Source organism: Zingiber officinale, chromosome 4B (genome assembly GCF_018446385.1).
Source record: "Zingiber officinale cultivar Zhangliang chromosome 4B, Zo_v1.1, whole genome shotgun sequence".
Lineage (NCBI taxonomy): Eukaryota > Viridiplantae > Streptophyta > Magnoliopsida > Zingiberales > Zingiberaceae > Zingiber > Zingiber officinale.
Genome location: NC_055993.1, coordinates 411,212 through 429,308, shown reverse-complemented (window position 1 = coordinate 429,308; position 18,097 = coordinate 411,212). Strand labels below are relative to the sequence as shown.

At 38.7% G+C, this 18,097-nt stretch overlaps 5 protein-coding genes and 1 non-coding gene across 6 annotated transcripts; 3 read left to right on the top strand and 3 right to left on the bottom strand.

The window, feature by feature from the left end:
* The first annotated feature begins 1,055 nt into the window (after positions 1–1,055).
* On the top strand, positions 1,056–4,081 carry LOC121974301 (fructose-bisphosphate aldolase-lysine N-methyltransferase, chloroplastic-like). Its single transcript, XM_042525292.1, has 6 exons — positions 1,056–1,602; positions 1,746–1,774; positions 1,905–2,116; positions 2,738–2,860; positions 3,013–3,417; positions 3,757–4,081. Exons 1-6 carry the CDS (start codon positions 1,112–1,114, stop codon positions 3,970–3,972), a joined length of 1,476 nt encoding a protein of 491 aa, XP_042381226.1. The 5' UTR covers positions 1,056–1,111; the 3' UTR covers positions 3,973–4,081.
* A 290-nt stretch (positions 4,082–4,371) lies between these two features.
* LOC121974303 (ribonuclease 1-like) lies at positions 4,372–5,507 on the top strand. Its single transcript, XM_042525295.1, has 4 exons — positions 4,372–4,639; positions 4,714–4,869; positions 5,013–5,211; positions 5,284–5,507. Exons 1-4 carry the CDS (start codon positions 4,535–4,537, stop codon positions 5,505–5,507), a joined length of 684 nt encoding a protein of 227 aa, XP_042381229.1. The 5' UTR covers positions 4,372–4,534.
* LOC121974302 (ATPase GET3B-like) lies at positions 5,486–10,091 on the bottom strand. Its single transcript, XM_042525293.1, has 12 exons — positions 9,964–10,091; positions 9,457–9,668; positions 9,225–9,287; positions 8,963–9,073; positions 8,384–8,458; positions 8,207–8,275; positions 8,057–8,122; positions 6,619–6,693; positions 6,441–6,539; positions 6,096–6,230; positions 5,796–5,974; positions 5,486–5,707 (listed from the first exon to the last, which is right to left on the bottom strand). Exons 1-11 carry the CDS (start codon positions 10,085–10,087, stop codon positions 5,837–5,839), a joined length of 1,167 nt encoding a protein of 388 aa, XP_042381227.1. The 5' UTR covers positions 10,088–10,091; the 3' UTR covers positions 5,486–5,707; positions 5,796–5,836.
* A 100-nt stretch (positions 10,092–10,191) lies between these two features.
* TRNAL-CAG lies at positions 10,192–10,272 on the top strand. The gene has a single exon. It is a non-coding gene; the product is annotated as a tRNA-Leu (tRNA).
* Positions 10,273–11,531: 1,259 nt separating this feature from the next.
* LOC121977224 lies at positions 11,532–13,749 on the bottom strand. The gene is made up of 5 exons (XM_042529818.1): positions 13,664–13,749; positions 12,639–13,579; positions 12,158–12,559; positions 11,853–12,070; positions 11,532–11,783 (listed from the first exon to the last, which is right to left on the bottom strand). The coding sequence occupies exons 1-5, from the start codon at positions 13,747–13,749 to the stop codon at positions 11,532–11,534; spliced, it is 1,899 nt and encodes a 632-aa protein (XP_042385752.1).
* A 2,487-nt stretch (positions 13,750–16,236) lies between these two features.
* On the bottom strand, positions 16,237–17,484 carry LOC121977278 (transcription factor MYB30-like). Its single transcript, XM_042529865.1, has 3 exons — positions 17,330–17,484; positions 17,106–17,235; positions 16,237–17,027 (listed from the first exon to the last, which is right to left on the bottom strand). The coding sequence occupies exons 1-3, from the start codon at positions 17,457–17,459 to the stop codon at positions 16,418–16,420; spliced, it is 870 nt and encodes a 289-aa protein (XP_042385799.1). The 5' UTR covers positions 17,460–17,484; the 3' UTR covers positions 16,237–16,417.
* Positions 17,485–18,097: the final 613 nt, after the last annotated feature.

Sequence of the window (18,097 nt, the reverse complement as noted above, 5' to 3'; positions counted from 1 at the left end):
CGGCGTCGCCGATGAAGATGTGCATGGAATCTTTGTGCGCCGGGTAGCGGATCTGCCGAGCGCGGGAGAAGGAGACGTCAAGCGTGTAGTTGCACAGCTCGCAGGAGTAGTAAGCGTTGTGCAAGTCGGGGGGACTATGACGGGTCCGCCGGCGTGACCTGCAGGTCGTGGGGTCGACTGGCGTCGTCGGTGAGCTGTGGATCGTCGCCGCCCAGCCTTCTCATGGTTGACTGAGATCGATTGTTGGATCACTACTAAATTTAGTAAATTGGACAAATACGAAAAATTAGGGTCGTAAATAAGTCAAGTTGAGTTTTGGGGTATTTAAACTTATTTGATAAGATAATCAAGTCGAGCCAAACCGAGCATAAAATTAACCAAACTTTTGAAATAAATGTTCAAGCTTGGCTTGGTTTAATTTTCATAAGCTTGAGTTTATTTAAAGTTTGGTTTAAGTTTGGTTCATCTAGATGTTACCAAGTTCTTAATTCAAGTTTGACTTGATCTTGGTTCGAGCTTGGTTCCATTAGATGTTAATTTAAATTTGTTTCATTGTTTGAAACTTTAAGTTGTTTGATTGATTATTAAGTTTGATAATTTAAATTTATTTATTTATTTTATTATTTATTTAGTATATTGAAAAAAGTTTTATTAATGAATATAGTTCGTGAATTCACGGACGTTGTTCACTAACGAACTGAACACATGTATTCAAACTTATTTGTTTAACTTAAAGAGTTGTTCAAATTTATTTGTTTAATTAATCTTATGTATATTGAATGAATATAAACAAGCTCTTATCAGGTCAAATACTAAATTTATTCACGAACGCTTGGTTCATTTACGACCCTATGACTGCTTCCCTTATGTGCTAGTAGTCACTATTCCAAAGGTTAGTAGCCGCCTGTGATTTACCTCCTCCGTGTTATCCTGGAATGGATTGGCGGAGACACTGAGTACAAACGTATTCATCTTTTACCACCATTTATGACCCTATGAAAAATTAACTGGATAATCCCAAAATGAATCCCTCGCATATCCATCACAATTTTTATGGCCGAGGTTGGTACTTGGACTCCCCTCGTCCTCTTCTCTCTCGATCGTAGCAGAGATGGCGTTGCCTCGGTTTCTGCCCCATTCCTCATCCTGCCTCCTCTCCCCACTCCACAATCCCTGGCCCCTCTCCCTCCTCAACGCCGCCGGTGGCAGGAGGATCGTCGACGGCTCCGCCGTACGTGTTCGCATCCGAGGGAGCCTCGCCCCACCGGAGTCCGCAGTGGCTGACTTCTGGCAGTGGATGTCCAAGAAGGGTGCGGTCTCTGCCTCGTCCGCTGTGGTGAAGCCTGGATTCGTGCCGGAGGGTTTGGGGCTCGTGGCCCAGAGGGACATCCCTAGAAACGAGGTGGTGGTGGAGATTCCGAAAAGTCTCTGGATCGACGCGGACACGGTAGCGGCCTCCGAGATTGGGAGGTTGTGCGGCGGCCTCAGGCCATGGGTCGCCATCGCCCTCTTCCTTCTCCGGGAGAAGGCCCTGGGCCAGGCCTCCCCGTGGCACCCCTATCTCAACATCCTTCCGACGACTACCAATTCCACTCTCTTCTGGTGAGACTGAGAACTTGCATCCTCAGCTGCTCTCATATCCATGTCTTGTTCTCTTCCATTCAAATTAGTGGTGGCATCTCACAAAAAGACTCCTTTTCCTGTGCTATCTGATCGTTAAACGATATTTGGCGTTTGTAGTGCAGGCCAGAAGGGGAGCTCTCTGAGATACAAGGTAAGCGAACTCTGTTTTTCCAGCTAGATTGTTATCACTGGCAATCTCGTGTCTCTCAGAAGCATCCTCTTGTCAGCCTCAGCGTCTTGTATTAAGATGATGTGTGTTTGTATGTGTGTGCATGGTGCAGGGACTCAGCTATTGAGCACCACAATCGGTGCCAAAGACTATGTTGAAAGTGAATTTACCAAAGTGGAAGGAGAAGTCATACTTCCAAACAAAGATCTCTTCCCTTCAGCCATAACTTTGCCTGATTTTCTTTGGGCTTTCGGAATGCTCAGGTCAAGAGCTTTTTCACGTCTTCGTGGTGAAAATCTTGCTCTAGTTCCGCTAGCTGATCTTGTAAGATCTTCATTGTTCCAAGTAGTACAACTTGATGAAACTTTGAATATTATCACTGAAATATTAGTCTCTCTTTGTTGTCCATATACAGACGTCCCCTAGATTTTTCTCCCTCTATCATCCCACAAATAGATAATTAGTATCCATGTAGCTGATTCCAAATAGTTGGAACTCATGGTTTGTTTGCTTGTTTATTTGCATTGAAAGTATCAATGACATCAAATGTCTCCAGCATGTGCTTCAAGTCCATGTTATCATCCATTTGAGCATAATTTCAAATGTTTTATTACTGGGTTATCATGCATTACTGAGCATAATTTCATGTTACCATGCTATCAGGCTGCTGAAGTATTTGATGCAGCTATATATCTAGTTATTATTACAATATTCATGTCATTCAGTCTCAGAACTTCTGAGAACTTCAATGGGACTGCTTTTTCTTGATGGAAGTATTACTAGTAAAAGGAGCCATCAGATCTCTTTGACGATTTTTCTTTAAGTGCTCTTCAATTCCTCTTGTATCTTCTTGCACCAATGCTACTAAAACAGAGGTGATCTCAGTGTATAATGCCAAGGCTCACACTTTTGTTTCAGTTACATGATTTTGTTCTTTCCACGCAGATCAACCATAGTTCCAATATTACTGTAGAGGAATCTTCCTGGGAGATCAAAGGAAAGGGCCTCTTCTCAAGGGAACTGATATTCTCCCTAAGGACACCAGCCTACCTCAAATCTGGTGAACAGGTGAGGTTCTTTCTATCACGATCATACCAAATTTATGTTTTTCAATAGCAAATAGATTATCTCCATGGTGAGGTTACTATGGGGATCTAACCAATTTTTATTCAAATACAAGTAGCATTTGTACTCAGACATGAAATGGTAACTGAATGCAGGTATATATTCAGTTTGATATGGGGAAGAGCAATGCTGATCTGGCCCTAGATTATGGTTTTGTTGACCCAAGGCCTGATCGGGATGCATATACTCTTACTTTAGAGATAAGTGAATCGGACCCGTTTTATGGAGATAAACTAGACATTGCAGAATCTAATGGTTTAGCTGAAACTGCATACTTTGATGTTGTTCAAGGTCACACTCTTCCTCCATTGATGCTTCCATATTTACGGTTGGTGGCTCTTGGAGGAACAGATGCTTTTCTCTTAGAATCGATTTTCAGAAATTCAGTTTGGGATCATCTTGAATTGCCTGTGAGTCGAGCCAATGAAGAAACTATCTGTCGTGTTGTCAGAGATGCCTGCAAATCTGCCCTCTCTGGCTATGGCACTACTATAGAAGAGGTATGTGTTCTGTTAATGTAAATTGAAATCAACATTCTTCTACTAAGTTTATTCAAACTCTTGGCAAATTGTTGCTCTTTTCGTTTTTCTTTCACTCAATAGCTGTAGCTTTTTGGCCGCACAATAAAATTCTAACAAGCACTAAGATCCTTGGGATATTGTAAAAGATATCTTATAGTGATTAATGCTTATATTTTTGGATAAATAATATGGAGAACCATCCAAGCAAAAGCCAATTCAAATGAACATCCTTGCAAATGTGCATCTTCTCGTGGATTGCTGTCTCAATTTGCTTTGGTGCCATTGATAACCATCTCATATTCATGGTTATGCATGCAGGATGAAAAACTTATGGAAAGGGGGAATCTGGGTGAGAGACTTGGCATTGCCGTTCGCATAAGAGTAGGCGAGAAGAAACTACTCCGGCAAATCGATGATGCTTTCCGAGACCGGGAGTCCGAGTTGGATGGCTTAGAATATTATCAGGAGAGGCGGCTCAAGGATCTGGGACTTGTTGGGGAGCAAGGCGAAATCATCTTTTGGGAAACTAAATAGGATGGAGAAGCCATTTTCTTTCTAAAGTACTCTAATTCTTCTTTTCATAGCTTTTCTTTTGGACAATGTATATGAGTTTATTATGAGCTAATCCAGATTCACTTAACTATCTGCATGCCACTACTTTTCACAAATCCAAAAAGGCAGAAGATTAGATTTGGATAACCGGTTCACTGATCTAATCCAACCACACACTCAAGGCCTAGCTAACGAGGTAGAGTGCAAGATTTCCCTTCTCCAGGTTATCTATTTCGTCACCCTTCCGTTACACATCACACTACGACGCACTCGAAAGGTAAAACTTCAACCAAAAGAAATGTTTATTAAGAAACTGCTCAGAATGAACCCTAAATCCAAAAACCTCTCATGATAATATATCCAAATTAATAAACCGGAAGCCATGCATGCAACGGGAACGTCCTCTACCTGGAGTTTGTAGGTTTCACGACAAACTTATCCAAACAAAACCACCACCACCACCACCAGTTTTCCTTCTCCGACGACTATAAGTACCCTACGACACACATCCTTCTTCCTCCACCTACATCGTAATTAACTTGATATGAGGCAGCCTTCCATCATGCTTCTTCTCCTTCTTCCCCTTCTCTTTTCTGCTCCATCAACGTCCACTCCTCGTGACTTCGACTTCTTCTACTTCGTTCTGCAGGTGATTAATTACACCACTCACTGCTAATTCTTTAATTAAGTAATTAATTAATTAATTAATTAAGCGTATAACAGTGGCCAGGATCTTTCTGCGACACCAAGAAAAGCTGCTGCTACCCGGCCACCGGGAAGCCCACGGCCGACTTCTCCATCCATGGGCTCTGGCCCAATTACGCCGACGGATCTTATCCATCCAATTGCGATCGCCAGAACGCATATGATGCCTCACAGGTCCTTTTTACGATAATTTATTTTTTTAAATAATAATAAGTAAAAAATTAAAAGGGCGTCTTTATTTATTTTCATTTTTATTAAAAAACTAATTAATTTATAATAATTTTGATTAAATGAGAGAAAATATAAAAAAATTGCAGATTGCGGATTTGATGGAGAGCTTGAGGTCGCACTGGCCCAGCCTGGCTTGCCCGAGCGACGACGAGTCGACCTTTTGGAAACACGAGTGGCAGAAGCACGGCACCTGCTCCGAGTCCGTCCTCGACCAGCACGCCTACTTCGGGGCCGCTCTCCGGCTCAGGGCCCAAATTAACCTCCTCCAAGCACTGCAAGATGCAGGTTAACTCGTCCCATAAAACAAAATTGCTTTAGGGTTCATTAGCACTCAATGGTGGCTTATGGTTTCGGCAGGGATAAAGCCGGACGGTGGGCTTTACAGCTCGGCAGACATATCGAGCGCGATCAGGAACAGCACCGGGTTTGAGCCGAAGCTGGGGTGCAACGCGGACGGGGGTGGGAATCGGCAACTGTATGAGGTCTCCATGTGCGTGGATGCAAAGGGGGAGCGGCTCATCGAGTGCCCGGTCTCCTCCATCAGCAATTGCCCTTCGCGTGTTGAATTCCCGCAGTTTTAATTTCCGGGGGATGTTGAGTGAGATTACAATAAATAAACTACTATTACCAAACTAAACTGCTGAAAACAACTGGTTAAACTCGGCTTGATTTGTTATTATACTGAGGACAAGAGAGGAAAACTCGATAGAAAAATAGCATGTTGCGCGGATGGCTTCACCATTCATTAATGTTTGGATGGTTCTGTGATTCTCGTCTTTGCCTGTGACATTCAATGAAGCAGGAGAGTTAATCTCTGGATTTTGGAGGTTAAGAAGTAATCGATTTAGAAGTATAAATGAAGCCTTAACCGTATGGTGGAACTTCATGTAGCAAATGTGTGTGTGCAATCTCACTTCCAGATCATGTCTCCCATAAATTTCAAGGCAGGAACACCTCGTATTTCTACATCGACCAATGGCGCTTGGATTAGCTTCAGGACCGTGAGCCCCGGGTCGTCTTTTATCATTTCAAGGGCTCGCATTTGATCCTACCAGAAGTAAAAAAATTATATGAATACTAAAGTGAGTCTGATTTTCTAGATTGCTAAGTGTCTATCATGAATGTGATGAGGAAAATACAGATTGATGCTTCGAAGACTGTAAACTTACCTTCCTTTTCATTGCACAAAACTTGCAGTCAGTTGCAGATGGTGGTAGAAGCTGATTAACAATAAGCCTCTTCACGGGTACACTTTCTTTCTTCAGGGAGGCATATAGTCTAGACGACTCACTGACAGCCATGACCTTCAATATCAGTTTCTAGTTATTAGATCGTGCAATTTTCTCAATGTTAGCCACGGAAGACGGTTGTATGCATGAACTAAAATAATATTACAAGCCCAGGAAATGAATCCATATTGCATAACAGAATTAGTTATCCTGACACAATAAATACAAAGTCATGATAAATGCAGGATTAGGTGCATGCATGGACAAGCACAGATGATATCTTACCGTTGGAATTGTAACGATGATGAACTCGGTTGATTCTGTGTCTCGGAAAAGCTCCCGTACTTTGACCATTCTCTCCCTTAGTTGCTCTAGTTTATCAGACTAGACATCAAAAGGATGACGATAAAGGTTACATATGAAGGAGTTGGACATGTGTATCTTGTGGGAGATTAAAACTTACCGCATCTTGTTTTGGTCCTCCTTGTCCAAAATAAGATTTAAGGGCTGATGTTGCTGAAGCCAATTTGTTTCTTAGCTGATATGAGCAAAAAAAACCCCAAAAAAATGTTACACCGACATATTCAGCAAAACATTGATGACATCAATAGGGTTAAGATTTTATGTCAAATGAACTGGTAACCACGTTGATCATAGGACTTGGCATGCAATTAAATATGGAATATTTTCTGACTAGTGCTACCACTATAATAACTACCACGATACCATTGGCTTATCTGCATTAATATATCTAACAAATAAAATCATGCTCTTTAGTTTAAGTATACGACACTGAATGATGCACCATGCTTCTTAATCATATGAGACGTCAATTGTCATGCTTTAGCGTCAAACAAATACCTAAATAGTAAACTAGTCAAAGTTATAGTAAACACAGAAATTGAGATCTCTATTTGTGATTTGCATGCATCATTATAAGTGGTGGTTGGAGCACATAAACTGGTCAAAGATCATCAATCTTGCTTCTTATGATTGTTATGTTTCACTTAATCACCACAACATCCTTGTAAGTTGACAAAACACTTTCTTGTCTCCCACCATGCTGCACTAGTCATTATACACCTAAAAAAGCCAAAATGACAAGCCAGTTGGATGGAAACAATTGATGAGCATTTTCCTACATAGCCTCACTCATTTTAATAGAAATGTGAAGATGAAGTTGATGGACAGAAGAGAATCGTAAATGAATTTAAGGATTTAGTTAGAATCTGATATCATTAGTGGTTAGAGGATCAGCTTATTGATTAGGGTCCATAGAGAATACTTATCATGGTTCTACATAGATATAGTAATGCAGTGAACTTTCAGATGTGATGGTCGATCAATGAAGGTAGACATGTGTGGACTCTTATGTGTCAGCATGGATGTATTAGGATACGTTGCTCTGTGTATAAACTAGATCATAACAGAAAGAATCAGTCAATTTGCATCAGGAAACAATGAGTATTTCAAACCAATCAGTTCCTTAATAAGCTCAAGAAAAAGGACTATAAGAACATTGGCAAAGAAATTAGCAAAGGAGCCATCAAGTGAGCTTATCGTTGTGCAACAATTACTATGGACTAGAACACAATTGCAAGCTACTGCTGAATTACCATCAATATAGTAAGCCAACCCAAGCACACCCTTGATCATTTTTGGATGTAGAATTGATATAAGTAGTCAAAAACATAATAGACATGAAGCATTGAATAGGGTGGATCCATGTAGGTTTGCATATAATGAGTCCATCAGTATAGTTTGGATGACATCAACAATTTTCTTAGGAGCAAATACACGAAAGATATTTCAACAACACTGAACTATTGTTCAAGGATACAATGGAGAAAAAACATAGGCGCATATAAGATAAAATAAAACATCATGTTAAGATTTCAAACCTTTATTATCTTGCCAATTGAAGAATCCAAGAAATCTGGTAAGGATAATAACCGAAGGGTATGGCCCTATGACAAAATGATAATCAATGTGTCTACGTAGTTCACAATAAACATAACAAATAATTTTCTGTTCATATGTAGATTGCTTACAGTTGGAGCAGTGTCAAAAACAATACGGCTGAACATACTATACTCCTGTGCTTTAACAAATTCCATAATCTTAAACAACACACAGATTTTAAGTCAATAAGCTACAAAATTGACAAAATAAAAAGGATTCACATTATAAAATTTTGTGCAGGAACATAAGCATAATCAATTTTGTACCTTTGAAATGGCAATAGCTTCATCCAGTCCTGGAGGAGGAGTGTCCAGTAGTTCTCCTAGTTTCAGATCTCCTAGCTTCATGCGATTGATGAAAAAAAAAAATAAGCAATTTCTAGGAACCACTAGATATAGAAACAGTAAATTGGTCAGAAAAGATCATTTTAGATTTCACTAAAATTTAAAAAGCCTACCGGACAGCAAGGTAGACAAATCAAGCTTCTCAATATAGTATAGTGAGGGAGATGACTATGAACCTAAGTGAAATGACAATGACTTGATCTAATTACTGTCAAAATAACTGTACCATCTTTGTTATGGTTGTTGTGGAATGTAGTTCTATTATACTATAATGGTGAGATTCTCTAAGTCCCCTTAAAAAATTTGCTCTCTTCTATAATGTGTACCCCCTTCTCTTCTCCTCTTCCTCAGCACTAAATGCATCCTAAATGCCTACAGCCATATTCATATGAATGATGACTATGAAATATACCAAATCCCATGACAAGTAATACAAACATATACTAGTTACAATATGTTTGAACGTATTCTACTGTAGATAGTGTTTGATGGTATGTGCACCTGGTTGGCAAGCATTCCTAGACCCATACTGTCCATGAGATCTTTGACCCCAGTGCCTTCAGTATTTTGACTTGCACTACGAAATTCTTCCCTTGACCTTTCAGGATTGATCTGTAAAACGAAAATATTAATCTGAAAGCTCCTACACAAACTTGAAGAGCATGAGGATAAAGGGAATATAGAAGGAGTCCAAGGAAGCAAGGACAAACCTCAAGAAATTCAATAAAAAAATAGAGAGACAAGTTAGAAGGTTTAGGCTTACTTCAAGTGCAAACAATGGAGCATTCATCCCATCAACGGGTACCAATGTTCCACCACTCAAATCCTAGCGGTTGTGACGCACAATAACACAATTAGTAAAAGCCTAAACAAATAAGGCAAAAGACTGAAAGAAAAAGTTCAGAATGTAAGAGATGGATTCAAGAACGTTCCATTCAATTTCAGGAAAAAAAAATCACTAGATCTCTACACTGCTAACGGCAGCGACTCCATACCTGTGCAAAAGAATCACTTAAGGAGTGAGCAGGGTCTGTTGAGACAACAATAGTGGGATGACCTTGAGTTGCAAACTTAACAGCCAAAGAAGCCGCGCAGCTCGTCTTCCCAACACCTCCTTTACCTCCAAGCATGTAGTACTTCCTCCTATTTCCTGCGGTCATCTCCTTAAACCCTCCCACATCTTCTGCGATAGTAGCTATACCACTCACTGCATAGAATGAAAGAATTGTTTAAATGAGTCTCCAAAATCCAATCTTTAAGTTGATTTTCCAGTTTGATTCGGTAGACTATACTTGACGAAAGTGATAGAATAAAAAGTCTGATGTGCACTAAGTTGCATGAAGCGGAAAATTTGGATGCACAGGTTAAACGATGAAGGTAGCACATTTATTGAACCCTTGAAGGCCTGAACGCATTCTACATACAAAGACCGGCAATCTCTTCCCCAGTCGCAAGCTTGAAGACGGAAACAAATAACGGAATGATGGATACGAGAGACACACCTGGACGGGAGTGGCGGACGAATAGGGAAGGCTGACGGTGGGAGAAGAGGAGAGACTGAGGCAGCCACGAGCAGCGGGAGGCGAGGCGGCGAGCCATGGCGGAAGGAAGCAGTCGAGAGTACATTCGAGAAAATAAAAAACCCGAACAAGGGCAAGGGTTTTATTGCTAAATGTAAAACCAGTTTATATAAAATTTAATAAATATATTAAAGTCTACATTAAAACAACGTCAAGATGGCCGAGTTGGTCTAAGGCGCCAGTTTCAGGTACTGGTCCGAAAGGGCATGGGTTCGAATCCCATTCTTGACAAGAAATTTTTTATTGTTTTTTTTTTAAATCTCTTTTTCTTACTCAAATCCAACCGGAGTATTTCTATTTAACATTAATAAATATATTTATTATTTGATAAAACAAATCTTATTATACATGGTGTAAACGTTGATCATAAATGTTTTTTTTTTCATTTTTCAGAGGTGTAAGTATGAAAAATAGAATCATAATTTAAAAAAAAAAATTACGATGCATATTGAATGAAAATAAATTTTGAACAACATCAAATATACAATGAAAGATATTCCCCATTCAAATAACATCATATAATTTTTCAACTTCATAAGAAAAATGTTTTAATTTGATAACAATATTGGTACCATGGGAGAAATTGACAAATTTATTTCCCCACTTTTCTTTTCTTACTCCCTGCCTAAATAAATAGGATTTATCTAAATCTTACTATTTTTTATAATCTTAAATTATCTACAATATGCTAAAAATAAGGAAATGATATAAATTCCATTTATGAAATCAATATTTTAATTAAAATATAAAATAATATTGAGCTCAATAAATTTTCAATAAATAAATTTCATTTTAAAAAAAACTTAAAAATATTTAAACTCTCACAAGCAAACAAGCAAACTTAGAGTATCAACATCAACTACCCTATCCAAAGATTTTACTTTAAATTTTGGATAGGGTAACAATTTTGGATAGGGTAACTAAAAACCCTCTGCATCAGTTACCATATCCATTATCTAAATTTAGATTTGATGAATAGTAATTCTCTAAATTTAGAGAATTAAATCTCTATCCTAAAAATAAAATAATATTTTTTTTAATCTCTCTCATTCCACTCAGTCTTTTCAATCTCTCTCCTTCCACTCACTTCATAAATATAATAATAAAAAATTGAAAAAGAGAAGAAAATAATAAAAAAATTTAAGGATGATGAAAATTTTAGGATATTTGATATAGTGTGTAGTGAAAAATGATTATCTAAATTTAATAAAATAGATTATTTATCTTAAATTTTAAATATAGTAATGATCAGAGTTAGTGAAATTGTCTCCAAACTGCAGTTTGGATAGTTAAAACTGATCATAAACCCAATTTCATTAGAGATTTGCACTGTTAATCCTATAAACACTCTCAATGTTTTACTATGTCCAATTTATTGACACTGAAACACTGCTTAAAGTGAATCCAAAAATAACACTTAATTGTTTCCAAAAAAATCTTTGCAACTCTACTTGTGTGATTTGCATCTAACAAACACATCACTCTAAACATCAACATGGAAAGAGCAAGAAAGAAGGTTCCCTAATGACCTTCCTTTCTACAAACTTGATTTTGCTCAGTTTCTTGCGACACCACAGCAGCTGCTCACTTGTAATCCTTGACATCCTCAGCACTCTTGCCACAAGCTTCAAGTCTACTTGGGAGAACAAAAGATCTTGATTTGGTCTGCCTTCTTTCGGTTTCTTGAGCTTCTTAATCAGCCAGTTTCCTGTCCTTAGAATGTCCTTAAGCTTCTTCTCCTTCTGCACAACACATATATATAAATAATCTGGTATTCAAGTGCTTAAAGATTGATCACAAGTATAATATACCTTGTATAAATCAGCTTGGATGTCTTCCAGAAGGTCAAAATCTGAAGGGCTTTGCAGTTCAACATGAGAGCCCATGAACCCTTTGAGAAACCCTAGAGTTTCATCCTTGTCAGCTTTGACAAACTCCCAGAAAATTCTGATTGATTCCTCCATGATTTCTTCCATCTGTTCACCACTTATTACTTGTTCATCCTCCATTTTGTCCTTGAAGAAATCCTCTGCAACAAGAGATTGGCCTCAATCACTCCACTCTAAATTTCTAAAGATGTTGGTGGTAGCTAGGCTTCATATAGTTCAGATTATACCTTTAAGTACAGGTACTAGGAGAAGATTGTGAAGAAGTCGATGATATTCGATGTAGTTAGGCAACCTTGGCCGTTGAAATGCCTCATTCTCCTTGAACCTTTGAATTGTCACTTGGAATTGTTGGAATTCTCCAGCAGTTTGGTTTCCACATGTATCGAAAAGTTGAGGCATTTCTTTAGCTTTCTCATACTGCCATCTCAGGAACTCCCAGGAAAGACATGTTTGTCCAACATACACCATTTCCAAGTCACTTTGGAGATCCTTGATGAGCTTCTCAGATGGATTTGAGTTGGACTTGCGACGAACCGACCAAAAGCTTTGAGGAAAAGTGTATTGGAATGCTAGTCCTAGCTTCCCAGATTCCACTGGCTGAAGAGCAGGATCCTTCAGTTGAAGAAAGCCTGTGAGTTTAGCAGGAAATTGAGATGCAATTTGAAGTGAACTCTAGAGAGAAAGAATAAATTTTCGGTTTCGACTAACCTATCGCGTACATTTTTTGATAGTTCAGGATGTCAAACTTCCTCATCCTTTCTCTGTAGCTCCAGTAAGACTTCTGGATCTCAACCATGGGATCCTCATCCAGGAAACTCTCATCCACCACTGTTATGGAGCTCTCTGACTCTTCTAAAATGGTCGGTAGGCCGACATTCTTCAGCTTTTGCAGTTCCATCCTGAGCTGCTCAATGAATTCCTGATGCTCCCATGGCGGCTCCAGTTCATTACAATCCCTATCACCCAATGCCTTCTCAAACTTGTGTTCCTGCTCATCTAGACCTCTCTTTTGCACAGCATCCATTTCGGCGATGGATCTCAAATAAGCATTGATAGGAGGGTCCAGCAATGGCCTTGAGCTTGTGCAATCATCTGCCTCTTTTCTGGCTGAATATTTGTTATCCAGGGCAAGGGCTTCATCGTGGCTCATCAGATAAACATCATCATTGTCATCTTCATCACTGCTGGAATCAGTATACTTCAAGTGCATTCCTTGAGATTTAGTAACTATGACAGATTCGATCCCTCCTTCTTCATTGCATGGGTAAGTAGTTTTTTCATCTGATTTCAGTTCATCCACTTCAAAGTCCTCCTCAGACGAGAAGGCATCAGAATCCACAACAAGGTCATGCACTGAGTAGCCATCACTCACGCTAATGGTATCAGATTCTGAATCAAAACCTGAGCACTCCTCAGACACATTGTCTCCTTCGAGCTCATTAAACGTATCAGTCTCATAATGTTCGGGCTTTTCCTCGACCAAAATCTCATTTTTAAGCAAACCTTCTTCCTTGCTTTTTCCCTCATGTTGATCAGGAATCTGATACTGAAACTTAAAAGACAAAAGCGGTTCTTCTTTCTCTGGAGATGAATCGTGATTGCTGAATTCGAGCCACTTCTCTTCTGGAATAGAGCCTTTTGTCCTAGTTCTGCACAGAATTAAACAATGAGAAACGGAAACAGAGGCATAACTCTATGATCAATTAAACAGCTCCTAGTTAAAATATTGGCACCTGGAAACATGTCTGACTACAAAACTGACCAAAAGAATCAGGGAATTGGCAACCAAGAACCAGAAAGACAAGGCAAACAGAGCCATCTCGCACAAGAACAGGAACAGAAGCAGCTGCTTTCATCAACCCACCATTATCTCGTCCAAAAAAAAAATATGAAGACGTGAAGCTTGGTGTTGGAAGACCTAATCGATCTTGGCGTTGTTTATGGAGAAAGGAAAGGTGCAAAGAGGATGACAAGAGAAGCAGGGTGGGTTGCTTAAAAACCTGCAAGATTTTCGTCATCTTATCAGACTGGTGAAGAGATTCGAACGGTTTTGGTGGTTTTCCTTTCTCTGCCAAGTGTTCTAAATAAGTGGAGTTTTAGATAGAAAGGTTGACCAAGAAAACATGGAATTAGAGTTCTAAATTGTAGTTTAACTTTCTGTAGATTCCACTATAGCATTCATTATATAATCAGGGATGAACCGAACAAAATTCCTTTGTTATAAAAGTTGATCAGAAATATTTCCATAAAAAGTGGAGTCCATGCGATTTGTTTCCAAAAGTTTATAGATAAGCACTGATCGAGTCAAGAAAAGTGAGTTCCAATGAGAGATGGATTATATTTTAAGGGACGCTAACAAATCGCTTTCTTGCCTAATCAGGAGTTATTTAGATTGTTATTACAGCTATTAAAAAATTGATACAATAGTTTTAAATCTAATAAAAAATTTATCGAAATGAGAAATATGATAAAATTTTGTTTTTATATTTTTTGAAAAAGGAATAACCATTTCAATAAAAATGATATATTTTTTATTTTCATATTTTCCATTAAAGTATAAAATAATAACCATTAAATATCTCTTAAACTCATAATTCCAGGAAAAATAATTTGTCCGATGAATTAAGTATATTTGAATAAAAATGTTTACAAACTACACTATAAGACTCAACACGTGCATTGTAATTAGTACAATTTACCCTTATATAATTATTAATTGGGCCACAATTATGTAAGAATACCCTTTTTTTTCTTTTTTTTTTAAAGCTTAATAGTCATGGCATTCAATTGGAGAATTACATCGTAATCGTGCGCCACTTTCCATTTTGACTTTGCCAAAGGACTTTTCTTTCATTTATGATTTTTGGAAAAAATTAATTTCCTTTTGACTAATTTGTAACTCTATGGAAACATTAGAAATTTAAAAGATTAGAGCATAATTAGGCTTTCGACTAAATCAATGAAAAGTAAAACACAAGAGCTTCTCGATTCCCTATTCGCGACTCCATCCGTGACTCACTCATACTTTCAGACGCCTGAATTACTTCCGAACACCTCGCACACTCAGTCGAACACAAAAGTAGGATAACATATCAAAAACCTATATATATAACTCACTGATATGATGGGAGCCCTCGTGCGCACCCACTCTAGCTCATGAGTGGACGCGGAGAGTCCAACATATCCCTTCCCTCTTTATATATATCGTATAGGTTCATTAATCAATATTAATTTTAAATTATAATAGTTTTATAATTAATTTTAATTTACTGTATTCATTGTTAATTAACAAATTCAGATTGAATTAGTTTTAATTTGATTTTGATTTAAATTTCCAAACTAAATATTTTAATTTATGTGTTCTCACTAAATCTACCACCATTTATAAAGTAAAAGATGTCCTTCCTATACAACTCTGAAAGATGCCTATTCACATCTCTATTTAAGTTCCTTCATATCCACTATTACAAGTAAAGCAAGATAGATGAGAAGGAAAATCAGAACTCTTAAAAAGAAAATTTTATTAAGAATAGAATATCCTTCTTATAGGTATTATATAGGGTATATAAGATTTAAAAACAAAAGAAATTCTAAATTTTAGACTTCAATCCTAATTTTGAAAGAAACTTTATCAGTAAAAGAAACTTTAAAACTTATCTTAAATACTATAAAAACTAAAATTACTAGTACAAAGGCTCTACACAGATCCTGAGTTAAAAGTTATATCCTCTGAAAGATTGGAACTTCCAATGTTGATCCTGCATCACAAACCATATGATTTATGGCTCTTGTCATATGAATTCCATGGCTCAAAGAAAGCTTCACATGTATAATTACCTTTTATTGTTGTGTTAAACACCTTGCATTAGCTATAATTACTACAATTTAAGGTTTTTTCAACTCTTTGTTAAATAGTTGAGCTAGTGTGAATCTGATATCAACAAGTCAGATACTAGTCTCCATCTGTAGTTGGTGCAAGATAGTGAAACTGATGCTGACCTCAATGTGTTTAGGCATGTAGTTGCGTTGTCAAACTAAAGGTGAAGCATGATCATCCTCATCCATGCAATAACAAACAAAGAAAATTTTTGACAATCTAAATTAAAGATGCATGTTTACCTCATTGTCCATGCAGTAACAAACAAACCAAGACGGTTGCTGCTTCATTAATCTCACTGTTTGTATCTCTACATATGTATATAGATTTGTACAGGATAGAGTAGAGAGTTTCATAACAAGCCAAGAAGCATGGAGAGAGATTCGTTCAATTTGATCACCAAGTCCATCAAGAAATATTTTTGTGAATTTCTGTTTATATATATATATATAGATATATCATAATTCAGTGGCACAGCTTAACAGTCATCCTAGCTACCACTTGAACCATCCAACACTTCAGGATGATCGATCATAATGTACACTTAATTAATTTCCTTGAACAAGTTGATCCTTTGATCAAAACCATACAAGTGAAGGAGACAGGGAGCTCAAAGGATGAGTTCAAACTGACCTACTTCCATACTCTGTTCTTCAAAGAGCCAAGACTCGAACAAAGAAGTGAGGATTGGAATCTTGATGTCACCGTGGTTAAGCTGATCAGTCTCCGGCGAGTCAAGCTTGAACAGGGAACAGTCCATCGCCGGCGACAGGTCGCCCTTGCTAGCCGCGACGGTGGCGGCGGAGGAGGAGGAGGCGTCGGTGGAGGTGGAGTAATTTGATCCGGTTGTTTTAGCTGAATTGCTTTTGTTCTTCATCCACCCCTGAAGTAACCGGGAAATGTTCTCTGCGTTGGAGGCATAGGTGGCGGTGGCGGTGGCGGTGGTCATCGTCATCGGCGATACTGTAGGCTTATCCTGCAAGGCCAAGGCCTCATCAAGGGCTCGCTTCGCCATGTGAATGTCGGCTTGGACTCTCCTCTCCCATTGGCCCTTCGAGAGAGCAGGCTGAGAGGTCGAGGACAGAGCAGCGGTCACAGCGCCGCCTTCTTGATTGAGAGTCTGAAGTTTCTTCATCAGCTTCTTCTTTAAGTGAGTGTTCCAGTAGTTCTTCACGTCGTTGTCCGTCCTCTCTGGGAGGTACGAAGCAATCGTCGCCCATCTGTAAGACAAAGATAGATCCTGGCACCTCAAATCCACAGCAGTCGATCAGATCAGTAAACACACAGACGCACAGCACCTGTTGCCGAGAATTTCCTGGAGATGGACGATGAGCTTCTCTTCTTGATCTGTGAAGTTGCCGCGCTTGATACCCGGCCGGAGATAGTTAGTCCATCTGAGCCTGCAACTCTTGCTGCATCTCAGAAGCCCTGCGATCACAAGAATAGTCAAAAAGAAGTTAATTTACCTTCGATAGTTCAATTCGCGATGAAGGGGAATTGAATTAAGAGACGGGTAATTAACCAGTGCTAGTAGGAACAGTCTTCCAGTTGCCAGGGCCATGTTGCTGGATGTAGGAGACAAGAAGAAGGTCCTCCTCTGGAGTCCAGGGACCTTTCTTCACTCCTTTGTCGCAGCAAGGTAGCCTTCCCATGATAGCCCAAAATTGAGCCACGCTACTCAGTTCCTGGTTCTGTTGGATTATATATATGGGCGGAATAGGTCGCTAACCGACAAGTTTGCTGATCGACCCTAGAAATTGAGAAGAGGAAGAAAAGAGAGGAGAGGAGAGGAGAGGAGAAAGAGGAGGCAACAGAGGTCAACGAAAGACAGAGAGGAGCATTTACACGGAGATTTGAAAATATGAAGAATATATAAGCAATTTTCTTTTTGTCCTTTAATAAACTTCGTAGATAAAAATTAAAAAAATTATCATTAACATGATTTTTTTAAAAAAAATATAAATTTTTGGAAATTATAAATATATTATGATACTGTGTATAAAGGAGAGGTCCGATAAGATCAGGAGATCAATAATTAACGAGGCGTGACAGTCAACAATCAAGAGATGTGACAGTCAACAATCAAGAGATAGAGGGAGTTAGACTGTCTCACGTCATCAGCCGCATAATTCCTGATCAATTACAGTCACGGCAAGTCGCCAGATCTGAGACATAAGATGGAGTTTGGACTAGTTCCTGACCTGCTCCCGACTGATCGGACTTTCCTAGCTCAGGCTGTGTAGATGGGTTTGGTACTTTTACTAAGGCAACTCTCGATCGGCTCTTCAGC

Coding starts and splice junctions, on each gene's coding strand:
- LOC121974301 (XM_042525292.1), top strand. CDS start 1,112: ATGGCGTTGCCTCGGTTTCTGCCCCATTCCTCATCCTGCCTCCTCTCC. Junction 1,603..1,745: donor ACCAATTCCACTCTCTTCTG/GTGAGACTGAGA, acceptor TTTGTAGTGCAG/GCCAGAAGGGGAGCTCTCTG. Junction 1,775..1,904: donor GGAGCTCTCTGAGATACAAG/GTAAGCGAACTC, acceptor TGCATGGTGCAG/GGACTCAGCTATTGAGCACC.
- LOC121974303 (XM_042525295.1), top strand. CDS start 4,535: ATGAGGCAGCCTTCCATCATGCTTCTTCTCCTTCTTCCCCTTCTCTTT. Junction 4,870..5,012: donor ACGCATATGATGCCTCACAG/GTCCTTTTTACG, acceptor AAAAAATTGCAG/ATTGCGGATTTGATGGAGAG. Junction 5,212..5,283: donor CCAAGCACTGCAAGATGCAG/GTTAACTCGTCC, acceptor TGGTTTCGGCAG/GGATAAAGCCGGACGGTGGG.
- LOC121974302 (XM_042525293.1), bottom strand. CDS start 10,087: ATGTACTCTCGACTGCTTCCTTCCGCCATGGCTCGCCGCCTCGCCTCC. Junction 9,074..9,224: donor CTCCATTGTTTGCACTTGAA/GTAAGCCTAAAC, acceptor TTCGTTTTACAG/ATCAATCCTGAAAGGTCAAG. Junction 8,276..8,383: donor AAGCTATTGCCATTTCAAAG/GTACAAAATTGA, acceptor GTGTTGTTTAAG/ATTATGGAATTTGTTAAAGC.
- LOC121977224 (XM_042529818.1), bottom strand. CDS start 13,749: ATGGCTCTGTTTGCCTTGTCTTTCTGGTTCTTGGTTGCCAATTCCCTG. Junction 13,580..13,663: donor GTAGTCAGACATGTTTCCAG/GTGCCAATATTT, acceptor AATTCTGTGCAG/AACTAGGACAAAAGGCTCTA. Junction 12,071..12,157: donor CCTAGTACCTGTACTTAAAG/GTATAATCTGAA, acceptor CTCTTGTTGCAG/AGGATTTCTTCAAGGACAAA.
- LOC121977278 (XM_042529865.1), bottom strand. CDS start 17,459: ATGGGAAGGCTACCTTGCTGCGACAAAGGAGTGAAGAAAGGTCCCTGG. Junction 17,236..17,329: donor GACTGTTCCTACTAGCACTG/GTTAATTACCCG, acceptor TTGTGATCGCAG/GGCTTCTGAGATGCAGCAAG. Junction 17,028..17,105: donor CAGGAAATTCTCGGCAACAG/GTGCTGTGCGTC, acceptor TTTGTCTTACAG/ATGGGCGACGATTGCTTCGT.